The 21,557-nt window shown below is 40.1% G+C and overlaps 1 protein-coding gene across 2 annotated transcripts in view; it reads left to right on the top strand.

Moving 5' to 3' along the window:
- The first annotated feature begins 1,435 nt into the window (after positions 1–1,435).
- The window catches only part of dpysl3 (dihydropyrimidinase like 3), a 32,797-nt gene continuing 12,675 nt past the window's right edge, over positions 1,436–21,557 (top strand). For both annotated transcript variants that reach the window (XM_006784997.3, XM_006784996.3), the window contains exons 1-7: positions 1,436–1,650; positions 14,284–14,372; positions 15,565–15,749; positions 17,128–17,292; positions 17,444–17,505; positions 18,503–18,583; positions 20,453–20,521. In XM_006784997.3, coding sequence (XP_006785060.1) covers positions 1,612–1,650; positions 14,284–14,372; positions 15,565–15,749; positions 17,128–17,292; positions 17,444–17,505; positions 18,503–18,583; positions 20,453–20,521 — 690 coding nt within the window. In that variant the 5' untranslated portion in view covers positions 1,436–1,611. The remainder of the gene's footprint in view (positions 1,651–14,283; positions 14,373–15,564; positions 15,750–17,127; positions 17,293–17,443; positions 17,506–18,502; positions 18,584–20,452; positions 20,522–21,557) is intronic.

Raw genomic sequence — 21,557 nt, 5'->3', positions numbered from 1 at the left:
CACTACCACAAAACGACTCCAGATCATTTAGTCTTCTTCAATTCGCCAATGTCGTCTATATGAAGAGATCACATAGTGGCTGAGGTGGTCAGCATGATTGTGCTTGTGTGTAAACTGATAATATAATTTTATATGATTGTTGGGTAGTGAACTGGAAGCTTCTCACTCCATTCACTGTGGTGTGAAATGTGCTCCAACAGGCTTGATGACCTGACAGAGACTTTTCTGCATCCCTGATCTGTCTGCACCCTGTCTGTCTGTCAGTGTCAGCCGGTTAATGTGGTCTGCAGAGGTAGCAATCCTGCAAACTTGAGTGTGTAGCGCTGATGCATTCTCCAAGTCCTGGAAATGCTGAGGTAATGCCTTTCTGCCTCACTGCCATGAAAGGACATGCCAGGATGAAGGCCCTGTGTTTGCTTGTAGCAAAAAAAAAAAAAAGAAAAAAAGATTTAAACCCTTATTTTTCTACAACAATTGGGTAGAACTGTGCTGTAAAACCTTCCTATATTACTCTGTAAAGCAATATTAAAAAAAAGACAAAATGAAGCAAATGAAAGTATGATATATATACATATTTTAAGTTGCTAGTGTAATATAGACACACAAATATGCACACCCTTTGTCACACACCTGCTCCTACATGCATGTCACTCTCAGGATCTCATTATGGCTGCATTAGAGCTGAGGAGGGGAGTGGCAGAGCGAAGAGGGACCCACTTTAGGTTCAAACAATGGAGACACATGGCTGGGTGGGAACATGCAGTGTGTGTGTGTGTGTGTGTGTGTGTGCAATGTTACGGGCAAGCTCTGTGACAGCTGCCACACCATTTTGCTCTTCTGTGTCGGGCAAAACAGAACACACAACCTCCTGGTTATGACTGATATAAAGTCTACAATTTCAAAGGGATTTTTTTTTTCTTGCCAATAAATCTATTTAACAGACTGGCAAAATTTTAAACATCCAATATGTATGATTAACACACGGCAGTGAGGTCAGTGGACATGTTTAAAATGAGTAAATCTTTCCATTACATATTGTTTATAATAACGATGGTGATTTCTATCCCGTGTTCCTTTGTTTCCTCTTAGTTCTGCCAATTTTCCCCTAATCAATCAGACCTCAGTGACTTCAGTCGTAAACACACAGGCACAGACTACACCACAAACTAGTGCGCCTCAAAACCAGCTGCTTCAAGGACTTTGCTATTTCTCTCGGATAGGTCAGTGGTGACAGATATTGGATACGCAGCACACTTTGTGTAACAAACAAAAAACAAAAACAAAAAAAACAACGTGTGACAGCAGTGTAACGCAAAGAAGAGGATGCCGGCTGGAGGCTGTTCACCAGCTTCTCCACTGCGCCCTCCGGTGGAAAGATTGTGACATCACGCTTTCCAAACTGAACATACTGAGGGAGGGGCCGTGTGCCTGGACCACAGACGCTCCTATAGCACTCTGCGAGCCACTCCACATCGCACTGACAAGAGGGGCGACTATTCCTTGAAGCTCCCATCCAGGCGAGGGCCGCTGCAGCATCCATAAACGGGGGAATATCGCTTTTAAAAGCTCGGTGTTTTTTTAAAAAAAAGAAAAGGTGGAATCGAACAGAAGATGTCTTATCAAGGAAAAAAGAACATCCCAAAGATCACAGTGAGTAAAGAGTTATTTCTCCTTCACTGGCTGCAGGAACTTTGATGGCTGCTGCTTCAAATCACTGCAGAAGGTTTCAGCGTTTTTTTGCGCCGCTGCGATGGATCTTTGTCACATACACCGATGCAAGCCCAGAGCAACATGAAAATGCTCTTTCTATTGTCAGAGCCGACTGCAGGAAGCCGCTGAAACAATGCGCACAATGATATGGCATGTCTGGCTACCATAGTGACAGTCAGGCAGGGAGATAAGGCGTTTTCTTAAAGGTGTCCTGCATCCTCTTTGTTGAAGCGATCCATGCCGTTGTGCAAAACGGATACCGGCTCGCCCGTTAAAAAAATCACTGTAAGGTTTATGCAGGGAATTCTGCTGTCTTCAGTGCATAACGGAGACTTTATGGTGATTTCAAATATCTAACTCATTCTTATATATTTAGAATAATGCAGTTAATTAGATTTATTTCCCTACACTCCACCTAGATTTACAGCGTAAAGATATTAGAAGAACGTGTCCAACCCTTGTGGGGCTTTTTAAGGCCCAGCTGGTCTTGTTCATGGGAGGATTTTGAACAGTAATGTTGATCTCATTTTTCGAATTCCCTTCTTGCCATTTTGGTGCACAGTGATTTCATGACATACATAAAAGTATCAATGCACATTCTGGTCACAATGCCCTGGACGCTTGCAAATGACCGAAAAGGGAGGGGGAGGGGGTCCTAAAAATAATGGTCACTTATTATACATGAACTCATTGTTTCTCCTGAAGCCCTTAATTGTTTTATTGCAGAAAAAAGCCCTCTCTGTGATTTCATAGGGGGGCCTCGGAAATCATAGACAGGGTTTGTCTTTCAGGCTGGTGCAGCAGCAGAGAGTGAGAGGGACAGGAGGAAAAGAGAGGTGGGGGAAATACACGCCCATCTGTGATAAGCTGGCCTTGTGAAGGGGTGCTTGTATTTCTGCATCACCACAAGGAGAAAGATTCAGGGTCGGCTCAGAGCATTCAGGGTGGAGCGGGGTGGGGGGTTGAATTTAGGGCAGACTGGTGTTACACAGCCAGCCAGCTGGGTGTTGGTGTGTGTTACAACTGCAGAGGAACCTCTCCCTCTCCTTTTTTTTCTTTCTGTGTGTGAGCATCTGAAACGCCTGTTTTCCAGCACTCATTGTTGAAGCTCAGGCTGCAGTTCGGGGTGTGTTGCTCAGATGTGGGAGACTTTGCTTTTTTCTTATCTCCTCAGCTGATTGTACACAATGGGAGTAAACGGAGGGGTTTTTTTTGTAAACATTATTACTGTAAAATTAGGAGATGTCTATAATATATGAAAATCTATGAAAATAGTGAAGGCATGTTTAACAGTCACTAGAAGTGAATTTGAATGACAATAACCGCTAAAATAAAGGATGTTTTGTAGGTTTGGGGGTTTTAAACATACAAAAGGAATGCTAATTGTGTCAAAAATACACACACATGCAGCAATAAAGTAACAGAAAGCATTTAGCAGATCACCAGCCAAAGTAACATGAGTAAGCTATGCTGGTTGATTGCCTCAAGATATATCATATTTGGTTACTGAGCTTGCTTTTTTGTGGATTTAGAAAAGCTCCAGTTGTAAGCAGCACATTAACACAGACTGACAGAAAGTACCACAATACAAGTTTTTCATGGACGTCCTAAAGTTGCTTCATGCGGTTTCAGTTGAAGGGGAGTAATTTATGATGTAAGCAACCACACTTTTCACTGTTTTATGAATTTAATTATGTTCCGATCTCAACATATGGGTGACTATTCCAACAGTATTTAAGTGCTTTTGAAAAGTTATTTGAAACAATGTCTGGGTCAACCACTGAGTGGATTGCTCCCAAATCCGTTTGCGTCCAGTTGACAAGGTAGGGTGTGCTACGTTCTTTCCTACATCCAAGTTATAACCATAGCCTCTAAGGGTGTAGGGAAAAAAATCAGTTTGGCATATTGGAGTATTTTGTGTGGCGATATTGTATAAAAATATTGATAATATTGATTTTAATAAATGAATAAATAACAAATACTTGAAAATATATTAGACTAACAACAAGCGATGACCCTGGGCCAAGAGGGCTCGTCTTCTGCACCGTCATCCCGAGACAAGGTTGGTCGAGCAAACTTACCATAAATTGGCTGAAACGACCCTGGACGCACTTAGCCTGACATAGTATAAAATTTCCACTTGATCTTATTCAATTGCAGACTGATATCAGATTCATGGCAGACTGACTCCATCTTATGGCAACATTTATTGAAGGTTTTAGTGACAGTGTTGCTTGACAGTGTCATTTTGGAGCAAAAAAACCCCTCCCCCAAAAATGACGTCGATAACTTTATGTTATTGGATAAAACCGATATTGACAAATTTTTATTTTGAGGACATCATTTGCAGTTGAAAAAAGGTGATAAATTGCAGTAGATGTTATTGCAATACTGAGCTTATCACCACATGTCAAAAAGTGCAATAATATTGTATCGTGAGTGAAATATTGTGATAGTATCATATCGTCGGGGGTCTGGTGAGTCCCACCTCCGATAACTTTATGAGAAATGTATTTTATGTTCAACAATATATGGACTAACAACGCATGTTGTTGTTTGATTTGGAGTTTATGGTAGTAGTGGTTCCCCTCCAACCATTTGATCAGCTTCTTAGAAATGCAAACACACAATACTTGCATTATTGGTTTATTCACAAGCAGACAAGCCAGGAGAATTGAAAGTGTCACGTTGTTTCAGTAAAGCAGACTAAAGCAAGAACCTCTTGTTACAAGTAATGGATGTTTTTCAAATAAATAACAGAAGCACTGTTGTCTTTGTCTTTTCTGTATCTAAACCATAAACATGTATATAAAAGATGGTCATAGCCTTCTTGTCTGAGAACTAAAGCCAGTACAGAGGAACTTGAATTCTTTGTTATAGCCAGCAAGGGGCGAACTCTTGAGTTACAAAATGAGGTCATACTGTATAGAAGTTTATGAGGAAATGAGCCCATTGCTCACATGAGCCACTGGCCTTTCCTAATGAGTTTATGTTCTTAAACTAGTTTCAAGTCTTATTAAAATTGCATCATGTTAATAGACATTGAGTGGCTCCGTAGTGTAGTGGTTTACATAATTCCCAACAAGTGAAAGAGTCCACTTCAAATCCTTTTGGGGTTGCATCTGGTTTAAAAATCTACCAAATCAACCATGCAGACCTATCTACTTTGTGACTCCTTGTGAGTAAGAGAGCAGCTGAAACTAAATTTCTTTGATGATAAAGTAGGTTATGCATCAAGGCATAGCTACCTTGTAATTGACAAATTGCCACTGTATGACCAGCCAGTTTCCATCTGGTTTCAAAAAAACAAGATGGCCACAGCCAAAATGTTCAGGCTGCGGCTTCAACACAGAACTTCCCCAACAAAAGGAAACATGACCGTGGAGTACATCCACGTTTTATACAGAGTGTACGATCGAAATGCAGTTATGGCCCTAAACAACAGGAAACAACAGGCTTTGCTAATTACATGGAAGATCTACTATATACACAAGCAATAAAAAATGGAAATATAATGAAAAGCAATTTATTATGTTTGGCATAGTGAGCTTTTGGTTAGTAGGTTGGTTAATTAGTAATGGGGGCTACACAGACACCAGAGAACCACTTGTGTGCATATCATATCACTATGTTTAGATTTAAAAGGTGATTCTGCCCCATTGCTGCCCCAGAGGTTGGCATCTGTTGCATTAAAATAACCTTTTTTTTTTCACTGTAAGCCAGGAGTGTCCAACTGCAGGCCTCAAGGGCCGGTGTCCTGCAGGTTTTAGATATCACCCTGGGTCAACACACCTGAATCAGATGATTAGTTCATTACCAGGCCTTTAACTCTGTAACTGGACAAACAACTCTTCATAGAGTTTTGATGCCATGGAATCATTGCGTTCGTAAGCTGTTTTCACATCTGTACTTCAACAGAGGTCCATTTGATGTTGTCGATGCTGGTGTGTGAATATTGTATTGTCTGGTACATTCTTTAGTGGTGAGTGGATGTAGTGTGTGCTGCCTCTTAACCTGATTCCCTAGAAACTGTCTGAAGTTTATGTGTGAAAGGCGCTATTAATTCTTACACAGGAGGACCTTAAACGCTCTACCTATTTCTAAGCCTCCTTCCTGACACAGACTCCTTATTTCCAAGCCTGTCCATTCTATTACAGCATTTTCATTTCGTTTGGGTTTTAGATCTGCCCTGTCACATTTCTAGGTGTGGTCCCTTTTATTCCTTATACCCACTCACAGCAGCCACAGTGTTGTTCCAGGCGGTTACATGTCATCCGTAATCCCCTCCAGCTGGAGTGAGCATCTGTGGGTGAAACCCGTTCACCCTGTCGACGCTCCACAAATCAGCTCCCTGCCACACCAGACTGTACCGTCACCATGCAGACTGCAGCAAAGTGGGCTTCAGTGCAAACAAAATACCCCACGGCCACCCAGACATTGCCACGCAACTCACCATGGAAACAAACATACAGTTGTGATGGCAGGAAAATACAGCCCTTCTTTGGTTTGTCATTGCGGGGATGTGTTTTGACACACATGCGCACAAACAGGCATTTCTCAAACTTCTTGACTGAGAGAGTTAAAAATTCAACCTGTCTGGCCCAATCAGATCCAGATTGTTGCACGGTTACACTACTCCAGCCTATCACAAGATCAACATTCCAGACCTTAACTGGCAGGGGCCCCTGCGATTAATTTAGATGGATAAGTCTCATTGTTTTCACTTTTCGAGAATGTGAAAAAAAATCCTGCACACTTTTTGCTGAACAGTAAATATTTTTGACTGCTAGGCAACAGGGCTGCAGCAGAGGCACTGGTGCAGATTCAAGATGACTTCCCTCTTCCACTGGTCCCCGCCTGCCTCCCCATGCCCCCCTCCTTACAGACACGAGGATCTCTGCCACAGCTAATGGAGGTCTCCTCTAATGTCCTCCTCCTCCTCAGCCCCTTTGACCTATTTTGTCGCACTCGAGTTTTCCAGGACCGTTCCCTTTCATTAAGCACCACGAAGGAGATATTAGTACTTTGCATCCCACTTTATGAGCGCTTCTCCCCCCAGTCCGGTGAAAGTGGAAAAAACGTGTGTGTCGATGTCAGCATAGTAGTAAGAACAACATCCTGCCGTCTATTTTTGATTACTGCCGGCTTGTGTAACAGAAAATGACAGCTTCCCGTGCAGTAATAGGCGTTTTATTTTTGGCACTTTGTTCTTTGTTAAGAGCTGAATGACAAGTTTGTTTGGATTTCTTTCCTTCTGAACTTCACAGTGTTTTGCTTCCAGAAATATAACAGATCAGCACTTGTAAGAAGTTGTATCTGTAGCAGACAAAAGGTCTCACTACTGACTGTAAAGTGTATCAAAAGAAAAAAAGCAGGTGGAAGGAACACATTTACTAGCATAATTTCATCAGCTTAGTTTAAAGAAAGGCATTAACAGTCTCTACATTTGTTTGAGCTGAGAATACTACTTGTGCGAGCGACTTTAGATAGTTGCAATGTTTGCATGATTCTTGTGTTAACGCTAATCCACCAGCTGGCCTAAATTAGTGATTAAGACAGCAGTTTAATCAGTGCCAAAGCTTTGAGAATAGGTCACGCGCACTTCATAGAGTGGGCATAAGTTTCTGGTAAAAATTGTGATTAGATTGTCACCCGCAGGGAAACACAGTGTATTAATTATAAATTTTATCATATCCAGAAAATCGTCCAATAAAACTATATGTATAAAATATTATTTCTTCATTTCAAGCTGTTTCAATGCCACATTCAGGAAATAAACTGAATCATCTGAAAGCTTTTGTAATGTATTATTTTTAAGACAAATGTAATTTAAGCTCTGCTGATTTGATGCAGAATTTTTTTTAATGATTTATGTTTTTTGGCACCTGCAAAGCTTAGTTACTCTAATACATAGGTGTCAAACTCTGGCCAAATTACATTTGGCCCACGAAGCCATACCAAATTACTATTTGAGCTGGCCTACTGGTATTATACAGCTAATATATATATTGTTCAGTATTAAGCTTTGCTTGTTCCATATTCAGTTTTCCAGCAAAACTTATTTGAGTCCATAAGAAAAGATTCATTCTTATATCTGGAGGAAGATTTTTTTTTCAATAAATATTAATGTTAGCCCGCGACTTTGTTCCAGTTTTGAATTTTGGCCCACTGTGTATTTGAGTTTGACACCCCTGCTCTAATACATGAATGATTTGGTATGTTTAGAACCCAACCGACACAGGATTTGTAAGACCAATTCTCATAGTGTGATTTGAAAATCCAATTTATCATCCGATATTAATTTTTCGTTCAGAGACATTAAAGTTAATCAGATTTTTTCCCTAACATTTGTTATATATATATATACATATATATAACAATGCAAGTACAGTGCAGTATATACTTATACTGCACTGCACTTGTAGTACACAGTGGTGTACTGACTTTCATAAATAAATAGTAACTGGAAAAAAAACTGGAAGGAAAACAACTGGTACACTTTGAGTACTGAATCGGCTGCATGGAGTAGTCCTTGCAAATGTGTAATTTCTAACAGTGGCTACTATTTACTGCCAACCCAGGGAGACCTTTCCATTTCGAAGAGTCGGTGCTGCAGTAGTTATGCGATTGACAAATGAGGACATAGTTAGTGACCCTGTGAAGAGCAAATCAACATCAACATCGTTCATGTCTCTTGTGCATATTCTGAAGAGCCAAATCCCACAAAAAACCCCCCCAAAAAACAGAATAGCATTTATCACCGTTCTAAAGTAAAATAAACATTTTCTTTTTATGTCATTAGATTTTTAGAAGTCTAAGGAGCTTGGAAAGAAAAGCGTCTGGACTTAAGTGGCTTGAAGACGTGGTTTTGTCTCAGTACGACCATTGACTCAGTCAGGAAACAGCTTAGTGACTAGATTATTTATTTTAGCACTGATAGGGATAAAATGCTCTGTTTCCCAGTTTTCTGTAAACTCCAGTATGGTACATATTGAGAAATTGAGTTTATGCAAACAAAAAGTATTTTTTTATTATGACATTTTTATTTTCATAATAAAAGAAATGACAATGAAACTTTACAAAAGAGGAATGAGGTACAAATAATTAACTAAAAAATAGTTTCTATAGCTGGCATATTTTGCCTTTCCAGATAAAAGAAGGTTTAACAGATTTATACAACAAAACAAATACCAGTTACTTACATTTTCCATTATGTTTATAACTTCAGCAGATGACAGGGCCCTTTTCTCTTTTTCACACACCTTAGTTTTCCTCGTAATTGCTCTCAACCTTTGTCTGCTCATACTGAAGCTTTTTCCGAAGCTGTTTGCTTCTACCTGGCTCTGAGCTTTAGCTAGCTTCAGTGTTAGCCATTTTGCCTTTGTTAGCTTCTTTAAAATATCCGTGTCTAGTTTAGTAAAGGCATTTTAAGTGTCTTATTATGCTTGTTCTCAGAAACATGTACTTGTACCGAATAGCTTCCTAATGATAGCCTACGTTGGCATGTGGCTGTAAATGATGTGTAGATGACTGTTTGCTTCCAACCCTGTGCGCGCGTTGCGCATGCATGAAATGGACCAGCTCATAATTGGACACATGGGAGGCTAACCCACCAGTCACCAGTCCGTGTCAAGAATGTTGTCAATCTGGAAATTCTGGTCCCTCGCCAGTCGAATGATCCTGTAAGAGAAGAAGTTAATTCAAAACAGTAGCCAGACATTGTGTTTTCGAAACTTAAATCAATGGCTATTATAGAAAATCCACAATGACTAGTCTACAGCACCTTTCTTCAGCTATGTGTTAGCACAGGCAACTTTGTTCAACAAAGTTAGAGAAAAAAAGTAAAATTATGAGGTCTTCTTTGTCTTAGGACCTCATTAAGCTGTCTTTACTCTCCTTTTTGCATCAAGACTGTCAAAGCATGTTATTAGCCGTGCACTGAATCCACCATCTTAAGACCGCTGTGGTCATGCAGTCCAATCTTAGACTCAGGACTCGTGAATACCACATTAGCCACTGAATGATATTTAATAGTTCTTGTCGAAGCTGCAGCAAAAAGTAACAGCTGTGGCATGAGTTCATTATGTGGACAGTACTGTCTCGTTAAAGATGTAACAAATGTTTTGGTTTATTCCCGTAACCACAGGATAGCACAGAGGGTTGGAATCCACCAGTGTCACTATTACAAAACCACATTTGTCTTGTGGTATAGACAGACTAACAGACAAAAGTTGGACTAAGAATTTCATAAATGAGGTGATGAGCTATCTTACTTCACTCACTACTTACAACTTTTTTCTTGTATGTTGTTTTGATAATGATGAATGTGATGTAGAAAACACATTTTGAAATATTCCATATGCATTCTTTAACAATCTCACCCGCCATGATGTCACATGACATATATTTGTTATAATAATATGAGCAACATTGCTGTTTGTGGTCAGATGAAATGGTTACTGTCACAGTTTGTGGCTGTTTGTCACAGAATTGATGTAAACGCCACAGTAAATGTTGAGTCTGAGTTTCTGTTAATGAAGTGTGATGAAGAAATGTCAGCGGAAAATGCGTTGTTTTTATTATGTGTCTTTAAAAAGGCTCGACAGTTTGGCCACGCATTCTGCGTCTAGTTCATGGTTTGTATTATTATTGAAACAAATTTTTGGGCATGCTTTTTGCTTTTTAAAAATATCTGTCTTGTTAGATATTGCACCGATGACACGAGCTGCTGGCATGAAGCGTTTCAGCATCTTGGTTTCCGCTGAGTGTAAAAAGAATCTAATGTGAAATGTAGCAAGCAATTCAGCAATGGTCAGTTACTGGGTTGTAACGGAAATGGAAAGCTATTGATTGTTAAGTGATTGCGGTCTCCTGCATGTTGTCATCAGCCAGTGGCCAGAAATTGAAAAGGGTAAACAGTGTGTGTGTGTTTGTGTGTGTGCCAGAGAGAGAGGAGGGGGGAGGGGGTGTAAGCACTTCAGTAAGTCACCCATGCATGATGGCACACCCATCGCTGCAGTATTATAAATCAGGTAAAATCTCTTCTTGTCTGATGCTGCTGATGTAAGCAGGTCTCTATCTGACTATTAATTCAATAATATTTATATTAGTGATTCTTATTCATGTTAATGAAACAGCAGTGACTCGTAACCATATATTAAAAAAGAAAAACAAAAAAACTTCCAATTTTAGAGATCCGAGGTAGTCCGAATTCAGTAGCTTTTGAATCCTTGAGGGATTTTCTTTGCATGGGACTCAAGGATGAACTGATTAGAACTGAGTGGGCGAATGTCAAAGCTACTGAGACCACAAAATAATTTTTTAATCTACAAAAATCAGAGGTCAACTTTATTGACACATCACAACATTTTGCAAAAACTAATGTTTCATATTTAACACCATAAGTCATGACCAGGTGACAAGATCAGATTTCAGATTTTGCAGAATCAGATTTGGTGGCATTAATTTTTTGTGGGCAGCTGCAACTATTGCATTTTTCCTTTGACTCATTACAAGCTGCTTTTCACCACCATTTAAACTGACAGCTGTAGAGCTGCAACAATTGATCATTAACTCGGTTAACATCAAATTCATCAGGAGCTGTCATTATAAGAATAACTGAAAAATCTTTTCTGGGTTATGGTCATCTTAGGTTGTTGATCTGTCAAAGAATGTCAAAAAATGATAAGGAAAATACCATTTAGTCACATGCAAAGACTGATTTTGTTACAATAATTTTACAACATTGGGCATCTTTTGTACCTTTTTTTGATTAACTGACAAATTTATCGTCTGTTTCCTTTACTGGAATGCTATGAAAGTTGTCTGTGTGCACTCCCTATTCACATTCAGTAATGTTGTCATGTTAATTTATTATGACAGAGCACTCTTTGGAAGGCGTTCTCTCTAAGCTAATGAAGGCATTGAGCTTTGCGGTATGATCTATGCTAGTGTGGTGTTCCAGGAGTTGATGACTGTGTGTTGTAATGTGTTGCTTCAGGGTGTGGTTGCTTGGGAAGACTCTGGGTTCTGGTTCGCACTAGTCCATCACTACCACCACCACCACCTAATATGTGCAATCACTACCACACAACTCATGAATAGCCACATTGTGTGTGTCTTTGAGCTCAGCAGATATTCGAGCTATGTACATGATAATACTTTTATTTTTCCTGTTGTTATGTTCAAAGGAATTACTGCAGTTTATTATAATGATGAAACTCTGGGTCCACGGCCAGGGGCTGTAAATTGTTGCACACATCTGCTGATGGGAAAATATGGTGTGTTCCTCTTAGCAGACCAAGGAAAGACCAAGTCTTGCCGTTTTAGAGACTGGGTATATAAATAAGGCTACATTTTTTGGTTTTCAGTGTAATGTCGATGCTTTTTTAAAAGAACTAATTCGATTACTAATTCCTTTTAGTAAAAAATTAATAAATAAAAAAAATAAAATAACTAATTATCTCGTGAAGGTTACACGGAAGTTAAATACTGCAGGTCGCAACAAATTTTTCAGTATTGATTATTTTATTTGTCATCTATTCGAAAAAATGTCACAAATCTCACATCACGAGCTCCAACACCTGAGGATGACATGTGCAGAAGCCTTGTTTTGTCCTAAAAACAGTTCTAAACAGAAAAGAATTAAACCTATATCCTGATAATTAAAGCAGTTTTTTTTTTAATTTGTGAAGCAGAAAAGCAGATAAGTGCAAATATTTGTTGATTGTGCCTGAAATTCACTGGGTAATTTAACTCAGACATACTTTAAGAAACTGACCATTTATAGCAGCAACGAGGAAGCGGAAAGGAGAATGGATTCTCCCAAATAAATATACCTTTGAACCCTATTGTTAAATCATAAGTGGAGAGCTCCACATATAAGGAGAAGGTTGAGGTGGTGGAATGAAGTGAAGGGAAAAAAGCTTTGTCATGAAGTCATTGTGATAAGGTTATCCAAGGCTAAATTTCCTAAGGCATTAATGTGTTCAATTACTTACATCATATTTGTTTTATTGAGCAAGTCCTGTATGAAGAAGATATTTTGCCCTTGCTCATTTTGTGAGCAAGCACGTCTGTAAACCCTTAACCCTGTTGTACAGTCAGTTGTACACTCAACCAGTCAGCAAAGCCAGCATATCAGCAAAACCACGCGCACGCTGTCTCTCGTCTCTTGCTTCTCTCCCTCTAGTCAACCCGTTGCCATGGCAGTGGCCTGCTAGAGTCGGCCCATGGTGCAGCAGCAAATTGTTCTTGTCTGACTGTGTGGTGTCATGACAACACCCAAATCAGGCCACAAAACATCAAAAGGTGTTGGCAAAAGGCTCCTCAGACTTAGTGTTGCTTTTTTAGTTTTACTTTGGAACATGTTCGTTACCACTGCAGGGATTATATCATATTTGCATTATTTTGTAACGCAGATCAGAAATTGTCTGCTTTATGAAATGATTGAGTGATCAGTTGGTGATTGCATTTGGTCTATTGGATAAAACGATTACGCTGAGAAAAAAACACATTGACGGTTAAAATTATTGCGTAACAGAATCTGGATAAATGTGGTTACGATGTTAATCCATGACCTTAAAAGCGGCTTGAGCTTCAACAACATCAGCCTCCCAGATGACTTCCCTATGTCTGGAGTAATTTTCATTTTAAAAGAAGGGAAAGGTCTGCAAATTATGGTGATTTACTGGACCCCCTTTCAAGTAAAGGAGCAAAAGACTAAAGGATGCTGTTTAACCTCCTGACACCAGAGCTGTTGTTTGGGGAGCCTTTTTTACTTTTTTCTAGCTATTTGTGATTAACCAAAGTGATTAAAAAACAAGAAGCTGTGAATTTTTTTTACATACTTTGTTACATGCATGTCCCCTTGTGAGAACATGCTCACAAGGGGACATTAGGTTTATTTTACAGCATAACACAAGTAGAATGGAGTGTGTGATGCAAACAAAGCCAGGATGTAATGTCCCCATGTGTGGATGCAGGAGGTTATAATACTCTGTACACAGAGCTCTTCACATATATATGGGTCCATAGTCAGTTTATGTATCAGTGCAACCAGTATTTCTGTTACAGATCAGATCTGACTTGATCCAGATATTGAATGTCATGTAATCATCTGCCATCTGAAAAGTGGGTAATGAGTTGTGCAATAATTGACACTAGTTGATGTTCATCAAATAAATGAAGACATTTCCTCCCAAATCTTGCTTGTTTTTCTGGGCACGCAGACTCACTGGGTGGTCCATATAGTTATGTGAGATGTGTTTGCATGTGACACAACCACCACGTGTACCCCTCTCTAGCAGCCATGAATGAAACATTGTTCATATCCTGTGGGTGGAAAGAAATAAGGAGATAATCTCACTACAGACAAACAGAGTACAGTTCAAATTCTTGTACAGTAATATTGTGGCTTAGTAAATCATCCTCTACTGGAAATTTACTTGTCTATGTCTAAACAAATTTTCTTGGCACAACGTTGCATAGAATCATAATTGTTATCGTATTTCATCCCCTCCAACCCCATCCTCCCTCCTTTTCCCTCCACTCTGCCCATCTCTTTCTCTACAGAGCGACAGGCTTCTGATCAAAGGCGGAAGGATTGTTAATGATGATCAGTCCTTCCATGCTGATATCTACATGGAGGATGGCCTCATTAAGTAAGTATTCCACTGTCCTCTTTTCTGCTCTGCTCACACCTCTTCCCATTTTGGTTTCGTCCCTCCACTTATAGTTCACCTCATCAGCTATTTTCTGTCTGGGCTATGTGGTATCTTACTTGTCCCCTTTATATTTAAATCCTTCTCTCCCCTGAAGGTGCATAGTGCTGCTGTAGAAATTCAAATATTTTACTTTTCTAAAACTCTGAAACACAGATAATCCTAAAGTTCTTGAAGAAATTCAAAATCAAAGGGCTTCTTTTGAAATAATTATCTATACCAGGGTAAAACAGTATTAAAAAATGTGAAACGAGCACCTTGGGCCTTGAAGATTACCTTTAATATTAATGAGTTTAATCATGATTAGATTGTTAGTTTTTGAATGCTATTTGATCCTAAGGCAGTAGTGGTTGAAAACTGGTTGCTCCACTTGCAATGGTCGTTTTAAAGTTTAAGTGAAGAGCAGACATTACAGTCTAAGTGAACACCAGCTACATAATGAATAGCAGTCTTATAAACACTTCCTCCAAAACACTGATGAGGAAATCTGAAACAATTTAAGAATTACGACATGAATGCAGACTGAATGAATGAAACTAACAATCTGAACTTGTTGGGGTAACAGTTAAACTGATAACAGCTGTTCTTGACCCCGTCAGACCGGGCTGGGGTAGGACAGTGGAACTGTCTCACTCGCTTTCCCCGTTGTTCTGTTGCCACTTGAATTCCCAGTTGTCCCCGTTGCCCCTAAGTGAGGCAGCTCAGAGAGAGGAGCCCACAGAAAGACTGGTGTTGCATGATAAACACCCACATGCCGGCGGCACTATTGGACTGTTGGCACAGAAGCACAGAGACTCTGGCTTCTGCCTGCCTGTCTAACTTGTGTCTTCTCTAAAAATACTTTTTAGCAGAAGCGAAATGTTAATGTGTTGGGATGGTGACATTGTCCCGCTTCAGGCTAGGTTGACTTTGTTTCGGTTAGGTTTTTTGTCTGCTTTATACCCATTAAACATTTTTTTACCTTTTGCTATGTGGTCTTCCTTTCTGGAATAATTTGGTTCTCTGAATTTGAATAATTAGCATCTGAGCTTTGATAAATAATCAAAAAGGGGAAGTAATACATATATTTTGTTTGTGTACATTTATGGACAGGTTTTAATATAGTTACAATAACATCATCATCACTTGACAGGCAGATTGGTGACAATCTGATTGTGCCTGGTGGTGTGAAAACCATTGAGGCCAACGGGAAGATGGTGATCCCTGGTGGTATCGACATCCACACCCACTTCCAGATGCCGTACCGTGGAACCACAACTGTGGATGACTTTGCCCAGGGATCAAAGGCCGCTCTCGCTGGTGGGACAACCATGATCGGTAAGAGCTGCAGGAAAGGTCACCCACGCAGTGAAGCTGATAATAGTAAAGCTTTTTCAGAAAAAAAGCTAAAAAAAAAAAATGCAGTGAGGGGAGGGATGGCTGAACGCCAGACAGAGGAAAAGAGAAAGGGAGGCATGGGAAAAGGTTTTGGTCCCACTACGAAAGAGGACCATACAAAAGACTGAGCGTGGGGGGCGATGGCTGGTGGGGGGTATAGAGTGAAACACTACTCCCAAAGAAATAGGGCATCAGTGTCGTACTCCCATGTCTGGTTTGACTACAGCTTTTTCTTTTGTGGGTTTGTGAACTTCATGTAGGTTAGGGATGAGATGCTGTCACAGTTGGTAGATGCTCCAGTTTCATTAAAACTTCTTATGGGCTGACTGCTCCTCTGCTGCCTGTTGGCCCTGTTTTCAAACAGACAAAGCCACTAACAGGCGTGCTACTGTAGTAAGCTCTATTCATGAGCTCCATTCATAGAGGGATTATATTCCAGGGGGTTAGAAAGTGGAAATGTGTACTCTGCTGTCTGCTTGTGTGTTTTTTGTTTTTTTTATATCGTACATGTCTGTCTTAACTAGCAAATGAGGTTGTGTTGAGAGATGGTGAACAAAAAAAGTGTGGACACTGAGCGTTTGCCATTGTTTTGTGTGTGTGCGTCTGTGTGTATGTATGCGACTGCTGTTTTCAGCTATATCCTATTAACATAAGCAGATTGGGTTGTCTTTAATAAGATAAAGAAGGCAGTCAGGTGGCAAGGCAGCAGGAGGCCCTATTTTATTAGAGCTGAGTTAGATGTAGCAGGATATTTTGTGCACTGTGATCCTGTTGTGTCCACAAACAGAAACACAAACTCATACTGTGTGCTTTTCAATCTGCACAGAAAATCATGCAAATATACACATTATGTATGTAATTATATGTGCTTGTGCTTATGCAAGCAGCATCCATGCAAAGCATTCATGATGCATTTAAGAACTTGCATCGAAATGTGCACCATTCTTATTAATAAAAAATGTGATTGTGGCTACACAGCCAAATATAAAAGTAGGTAAAGTTGCTCAATTTTTGTGCAAGGACACCTGTTCCCTAGATAGAGATGTACAAAATGCAATGTGACATCTGACAAGGTTATTTCCCACTGGCTGAGCACTGCAGGAATTCAGACAGACAGCTGATTATGCAAGATAAACAATGCAGGGAGAAAGTAAAAGCACCAGCAGACAGATCCTGACGCTGCCCTCTCTTTGTCTCCTTACGTGTGACTATTCCCACCCCACTTGTGTCAACTCTTTGCCACTTCACCTGTCGTATCGCCTTTTGCATTCATTTCCTTCTTTCTGTCTGATAATACTTGTCTTCCTTTATTCTTCAGTGGACCATGTGATGTCAGAACCTGGTACCAGTCTGATAGAGGCCCATGACCAGTGGAGGCAGTGGGCTGATGAGAAAGCCTGCTGCGACTACTCTCTCCATGTGGACATCACCCACTGGAATGACAGCGTAAAGCAGGAAGTGGATAATCTCATCAAGGAAAAGGGTGGGTCTTGATGGCGTGCTATAAGAGCTTCGTGGGGGAGGGGGGTGGAGTACTTTGGGAGATTTTGTTTAAAAGTAGTTAAAGTAATTAAACTTTACATGAAACGTATCACATTTTATCTTTCTCTCACGTTGACTTACTGTTTTTGCAGGAGTGAACTCATTCCAGGTGTACATGGCGTACAAGGACTACTACCAGATGAGCAACAGTGAGGTAGAGCGCCTTAAATGTAGCACACACTTTAAAGACCGGGTTTTGCTGTTTTAATATCTGTGTTAAAACTCTTTTTGTTCTCAGCAGTCTGCTTTCCCCGCATGCTTGATGTTCAGGGATGGTAGAAAAATCAACAGTTTTGAAAAATGCTTTGGTGTTTCTATCTTTCCAACTTGGCTCAGCGACGAGATGGTGCCTTTGAAGAGACACAGCTGCAACTTTTTAACTCTGAAAGCTATTTTAAGTTACCGAAGGCCTAATATTAGTTTTGCACTGAATTGTTGAGGACTGTTGCTTTTGTCCTCAATTCATCATACATTAGAAAAGGGCTCACTTCATGACCTTTATTATTATTTCACCGTGTCACAAACTCCCAGTTGCAGTCAATATAAAATGAGTAATTGCCAACTTCCTGTAACTTCACAGTCAACATGCAAAAAAAAATATGGGCGTGACTTGATTCCAATGGTGACAAAGTGTCTAAAAAAAGGACTACATAATTCAAATTTCCCAGAGGAACCCACCCGAGGGATTAATAAAGTTTTATCTTATCTTATTGTTCACAGCCTTTGATTTATGCGTACTGTGATTTTATAAGGACTTAAAAAACTGTGGAAAGCCAGAGGGTGTGAGGCAGGACTATGTTACTCATACAGCCGTACCTAATTTGGTTGGTCAAAGGAGCACATGTTTCAACTGAAATAATCCAGCCTGAAAAACTGATGTCATGCAGCTCACTAAGGAACTGTGGCACAGCAACATAACAACAACTGCAGTTCATCCACATGACTCTCACCATTTCTGGAGACCACACACAATAATTGCAGCGTGTCGGAGTAGACATCATGTAAATTGTGGGCTTCTTTTAAATTGTGGCTTATGGGTGACCTCTGAGTTAAAAAGGAGTGCCCTTCCTTTGAGTAAACAGCGAGGCAGGATTTGAAATATAAAAGAAGTGCCACTGTAATTTCAATCTTTCTGTGTCTTTCTCATCCAGCTCTATGAGGTCTTTACCTTCTTGGCAGAGCGGGGAGGCATCGCTCAGGTCCACGCTGAAAATGGCGAGATCATCGCTGAGGTAACAATGGAAACGAGTGCACTAACAGACACCTTTTTTCTCCATTGCTTCCTCACTGCCTCATTTTTCTTTTTTCTGAACTTTTGTGCCCGGTCCAACTCTGTGATATGTTTTTGTTTAGTATGATTTATTTCAGTTTAGTTCACTTCAGTTCACTTTTCTAGTCTTATCACAGTGCATCTCCACTACTTTAGAGACTAAACACACTGTCACTGATGAGAGGGAGACTGTTTCCTGTAGGACTGTAATGTGTGGGTGTAGTTTATACAGGGCTGTGCCGTTTTGTGGACAAATGAAAGTGAATCAACCGTAATAGATGATGGATCGAGAGGGCTGGTATTAGTCAGAGCTCCAGACCATGCCTGGATTCTGTCACTGTGTGTGTATGCGGGTGCGTCTTGGATCTGATTCATCGCAATTCCCAGCTCTCCTATCCAGTTTGCAACTTTAACTTGGAAGTCGGATTTCCATCTGTAAGACCAACATGTCTGAACACTTGATTATGTCATGTACAGTACTTTAGACCACCTAAGATAGGGGTGTCTTGTTTAGATTTGCTGCCAGAGCTACCCCTGATTATGTTCAAGCTTTTATAACTCAAAGTTCTAGATGCACCCAAGGGGTGGGTCACATCTTTGCTTTTGCAGATGATGTGGTTCTGCTGGCTTCAACCTTAAGCATACACTGGAGATGTTTGTGGCCAAGCAAGTGCAAAGCTGCAGGGGGAGAAACAGCAACTCTGAACCTGAGGATATGCTTTACAACCTGATTCCCTAGTCCAGGTTGGGGCAGGGTCTTCTTCAGGGTTTTGGTCTTTTGGCTGGACCCCACTTCTCAGCTAGCTTGGGAAGCTCTCTGTTATAACAACAGCCATGGAAAAGCATAGAAACAAATGCCAAAGCACAGCTTCTCAGCTTCAAATGGCCAATAAATGCCGGTTTGAGATAAACTCCCCTCTCAAAACTCATGTACTAAAAGTTCAGTTACTTTTTTCCTGAAAGGGTTTGCAACTTCCATAATTCCCATATCCTATAACTTTTCCCTGACTCTATGTTTCCTTGGAGCGAGATCAGCAATGCTAGATTTCTAAACTTTTCCAAACATATTTAGCCTTAGGGCCATCTTCATGAGCATCTCCTGAAGGCAGCATAAGTATTAGAAATGCACCTTGAAAAACTTAGGTTGTAACTGCTTTTGCTTGCCCAATGTAGAGCTGTTTCATCCAGGCAGCCTCTTCTGTGTGAGTTTGGGGAAGGGGAACAGTCTCAGCGCAGCAATGTTGATCAGAGCCACAAATTTGTTTCGTGTAGTAACACAGCTGGGATTCCTCTCATTTGTAGACATGTCTAGATTTTCCGTGTCTGTCATCAACAGGTCCCGCTCCTCGCAACAAAGTTTTTCTCCTCAGATAGCTGAGGGGAGCACTGCCCACAGGAATGCCACTAGTTTCTTCAGTTACAGTACAAGTTGTCTTGCCTTATTACTGATTTTCCACTGGTATGAGATGCTCGCTTAAAGCCTTATTTGCAGAACCATGTCACCGTAATACATTTTGAACTCACAGACAGTCGCTCTAAATGACACTATGCAAGGAAAGGTACAAACTAATGCCTAAGAAAACTAACCTGAAAGCAGTTTTTGCTTTTAGGTGATGTTCTGAAAGTGAAATTGTCCTTGCTCTGACCCGTGCACAGACCCACATGTTAAAACTGCTGTTCGTGTACTTAACACATGCAGAACTAATCAGAAATGGTTTATCATTCTGAAGTTTGTAGACTGATGAAGACCTCCCAGAAAGTTCTACATACTGTACATTATGTCTATAAACTGAGCAGCTAACAGTTGACTTTTTGCATGTGTGTTGAACAGGAGCAGGCCCGGATGCTGCAGATGGGTATCACTGGACCAGAGGGGCATGTGCTGAGCAGGCCAGAAGAGGTCTAACATTCACACATCATACACTATATTAAATATTAGCTACTATGCATCATTTGCATGTGCAAGCATTTTGAAATGGACTGTCCTAAAAAAGTATTCAAATAAATTAGCCATGTTATAATTTATCATTTTTTTGTGCAAACAATACAAACATAGTTGTACATGTAAAGAATCACATTCTGCACAGTGACATTTTTGGACTGGTCCTCAGACACACACATTGTTCCTGTTACACACATGTGGTTTCAGATACATTTGAGACACTGGGTGAAAAAAAAGTCTCTTGTTCCATCCAGTTTTTGCTGTGAATGTTTCTTCAGCAAACAACAAAAATCAAAGCCATACTTTCAGCTCAACGACTTGTCTGGGATTTTCCATTCTGTGCTGCTGCACAGGGTTCCTGTCCCACCAGTATCATAATGTCAAGTAGCTGAGTGGAGTTTTAAGAATCTAGAAATTGGTAACAGGATTTTCTTAAGCAGGCAAAGTCAGACAAGTGTTTCTCTATTAGTGTACACTATCTTATTCAGTACTAATCCAGTGGTCATTGAAGCCAGACTGAACCTCTGGACTCAAAGAAAACAGTGTTTGCATCATATGGAGGCAGTGACGTTTCTACTTGAAACCTTTGTAGAATTTTATATTTAAAGTCATTTTTAGTTCTCGTTAGCCAACATTTACAAATATGGGGATGAAGATTTCAGAAATGCAATAATCACAATAAAACACCAGGTGCTTTTCATTGTGGACATGTGTCTAAAATGTGTCCAATATGTTTGTTTTTAAAGCCTTCCATCTTGGAAAATCTGCAAGTACTGGGTGTTAGTCTGACCTCCCTTAAGTTTCTTTTAAACATTTGTTTGCTGATCGCATTAAATTTAACTACTCAAACACAATATAACTGAAACAATCCTTGACTTGCCCAGTTTTAAAATTATAAGCTTCTCCTTGTCGTTCGGGTTCAAAATAAATTATTCAAATGATACGGCTCCAAAAATTGTATAATTTGCTGCGGTCGTGATATTTGAAGTTTGTT

The sequence above is a fragment of the Neolamprologus brichardi genome, chromosome 10 (genome assembly GCF_056152115.1).
Source record: "Neolamprologus brichardi isolate AB-2024 chromosome 10, ASM5615211v1, whole genome shotgun sequence".
Lineage (NCBI taxonomy): Eukaryota > Metazoa > Chordata > Actinopteri > Cichliformes > Cichlidae > Neolamprologus > Neolamprologus brichardi.
Note: the sequence above shows the minus strand (reverse complement) of the source record. Positions and strands in the feature narration are given on the sequence as shown.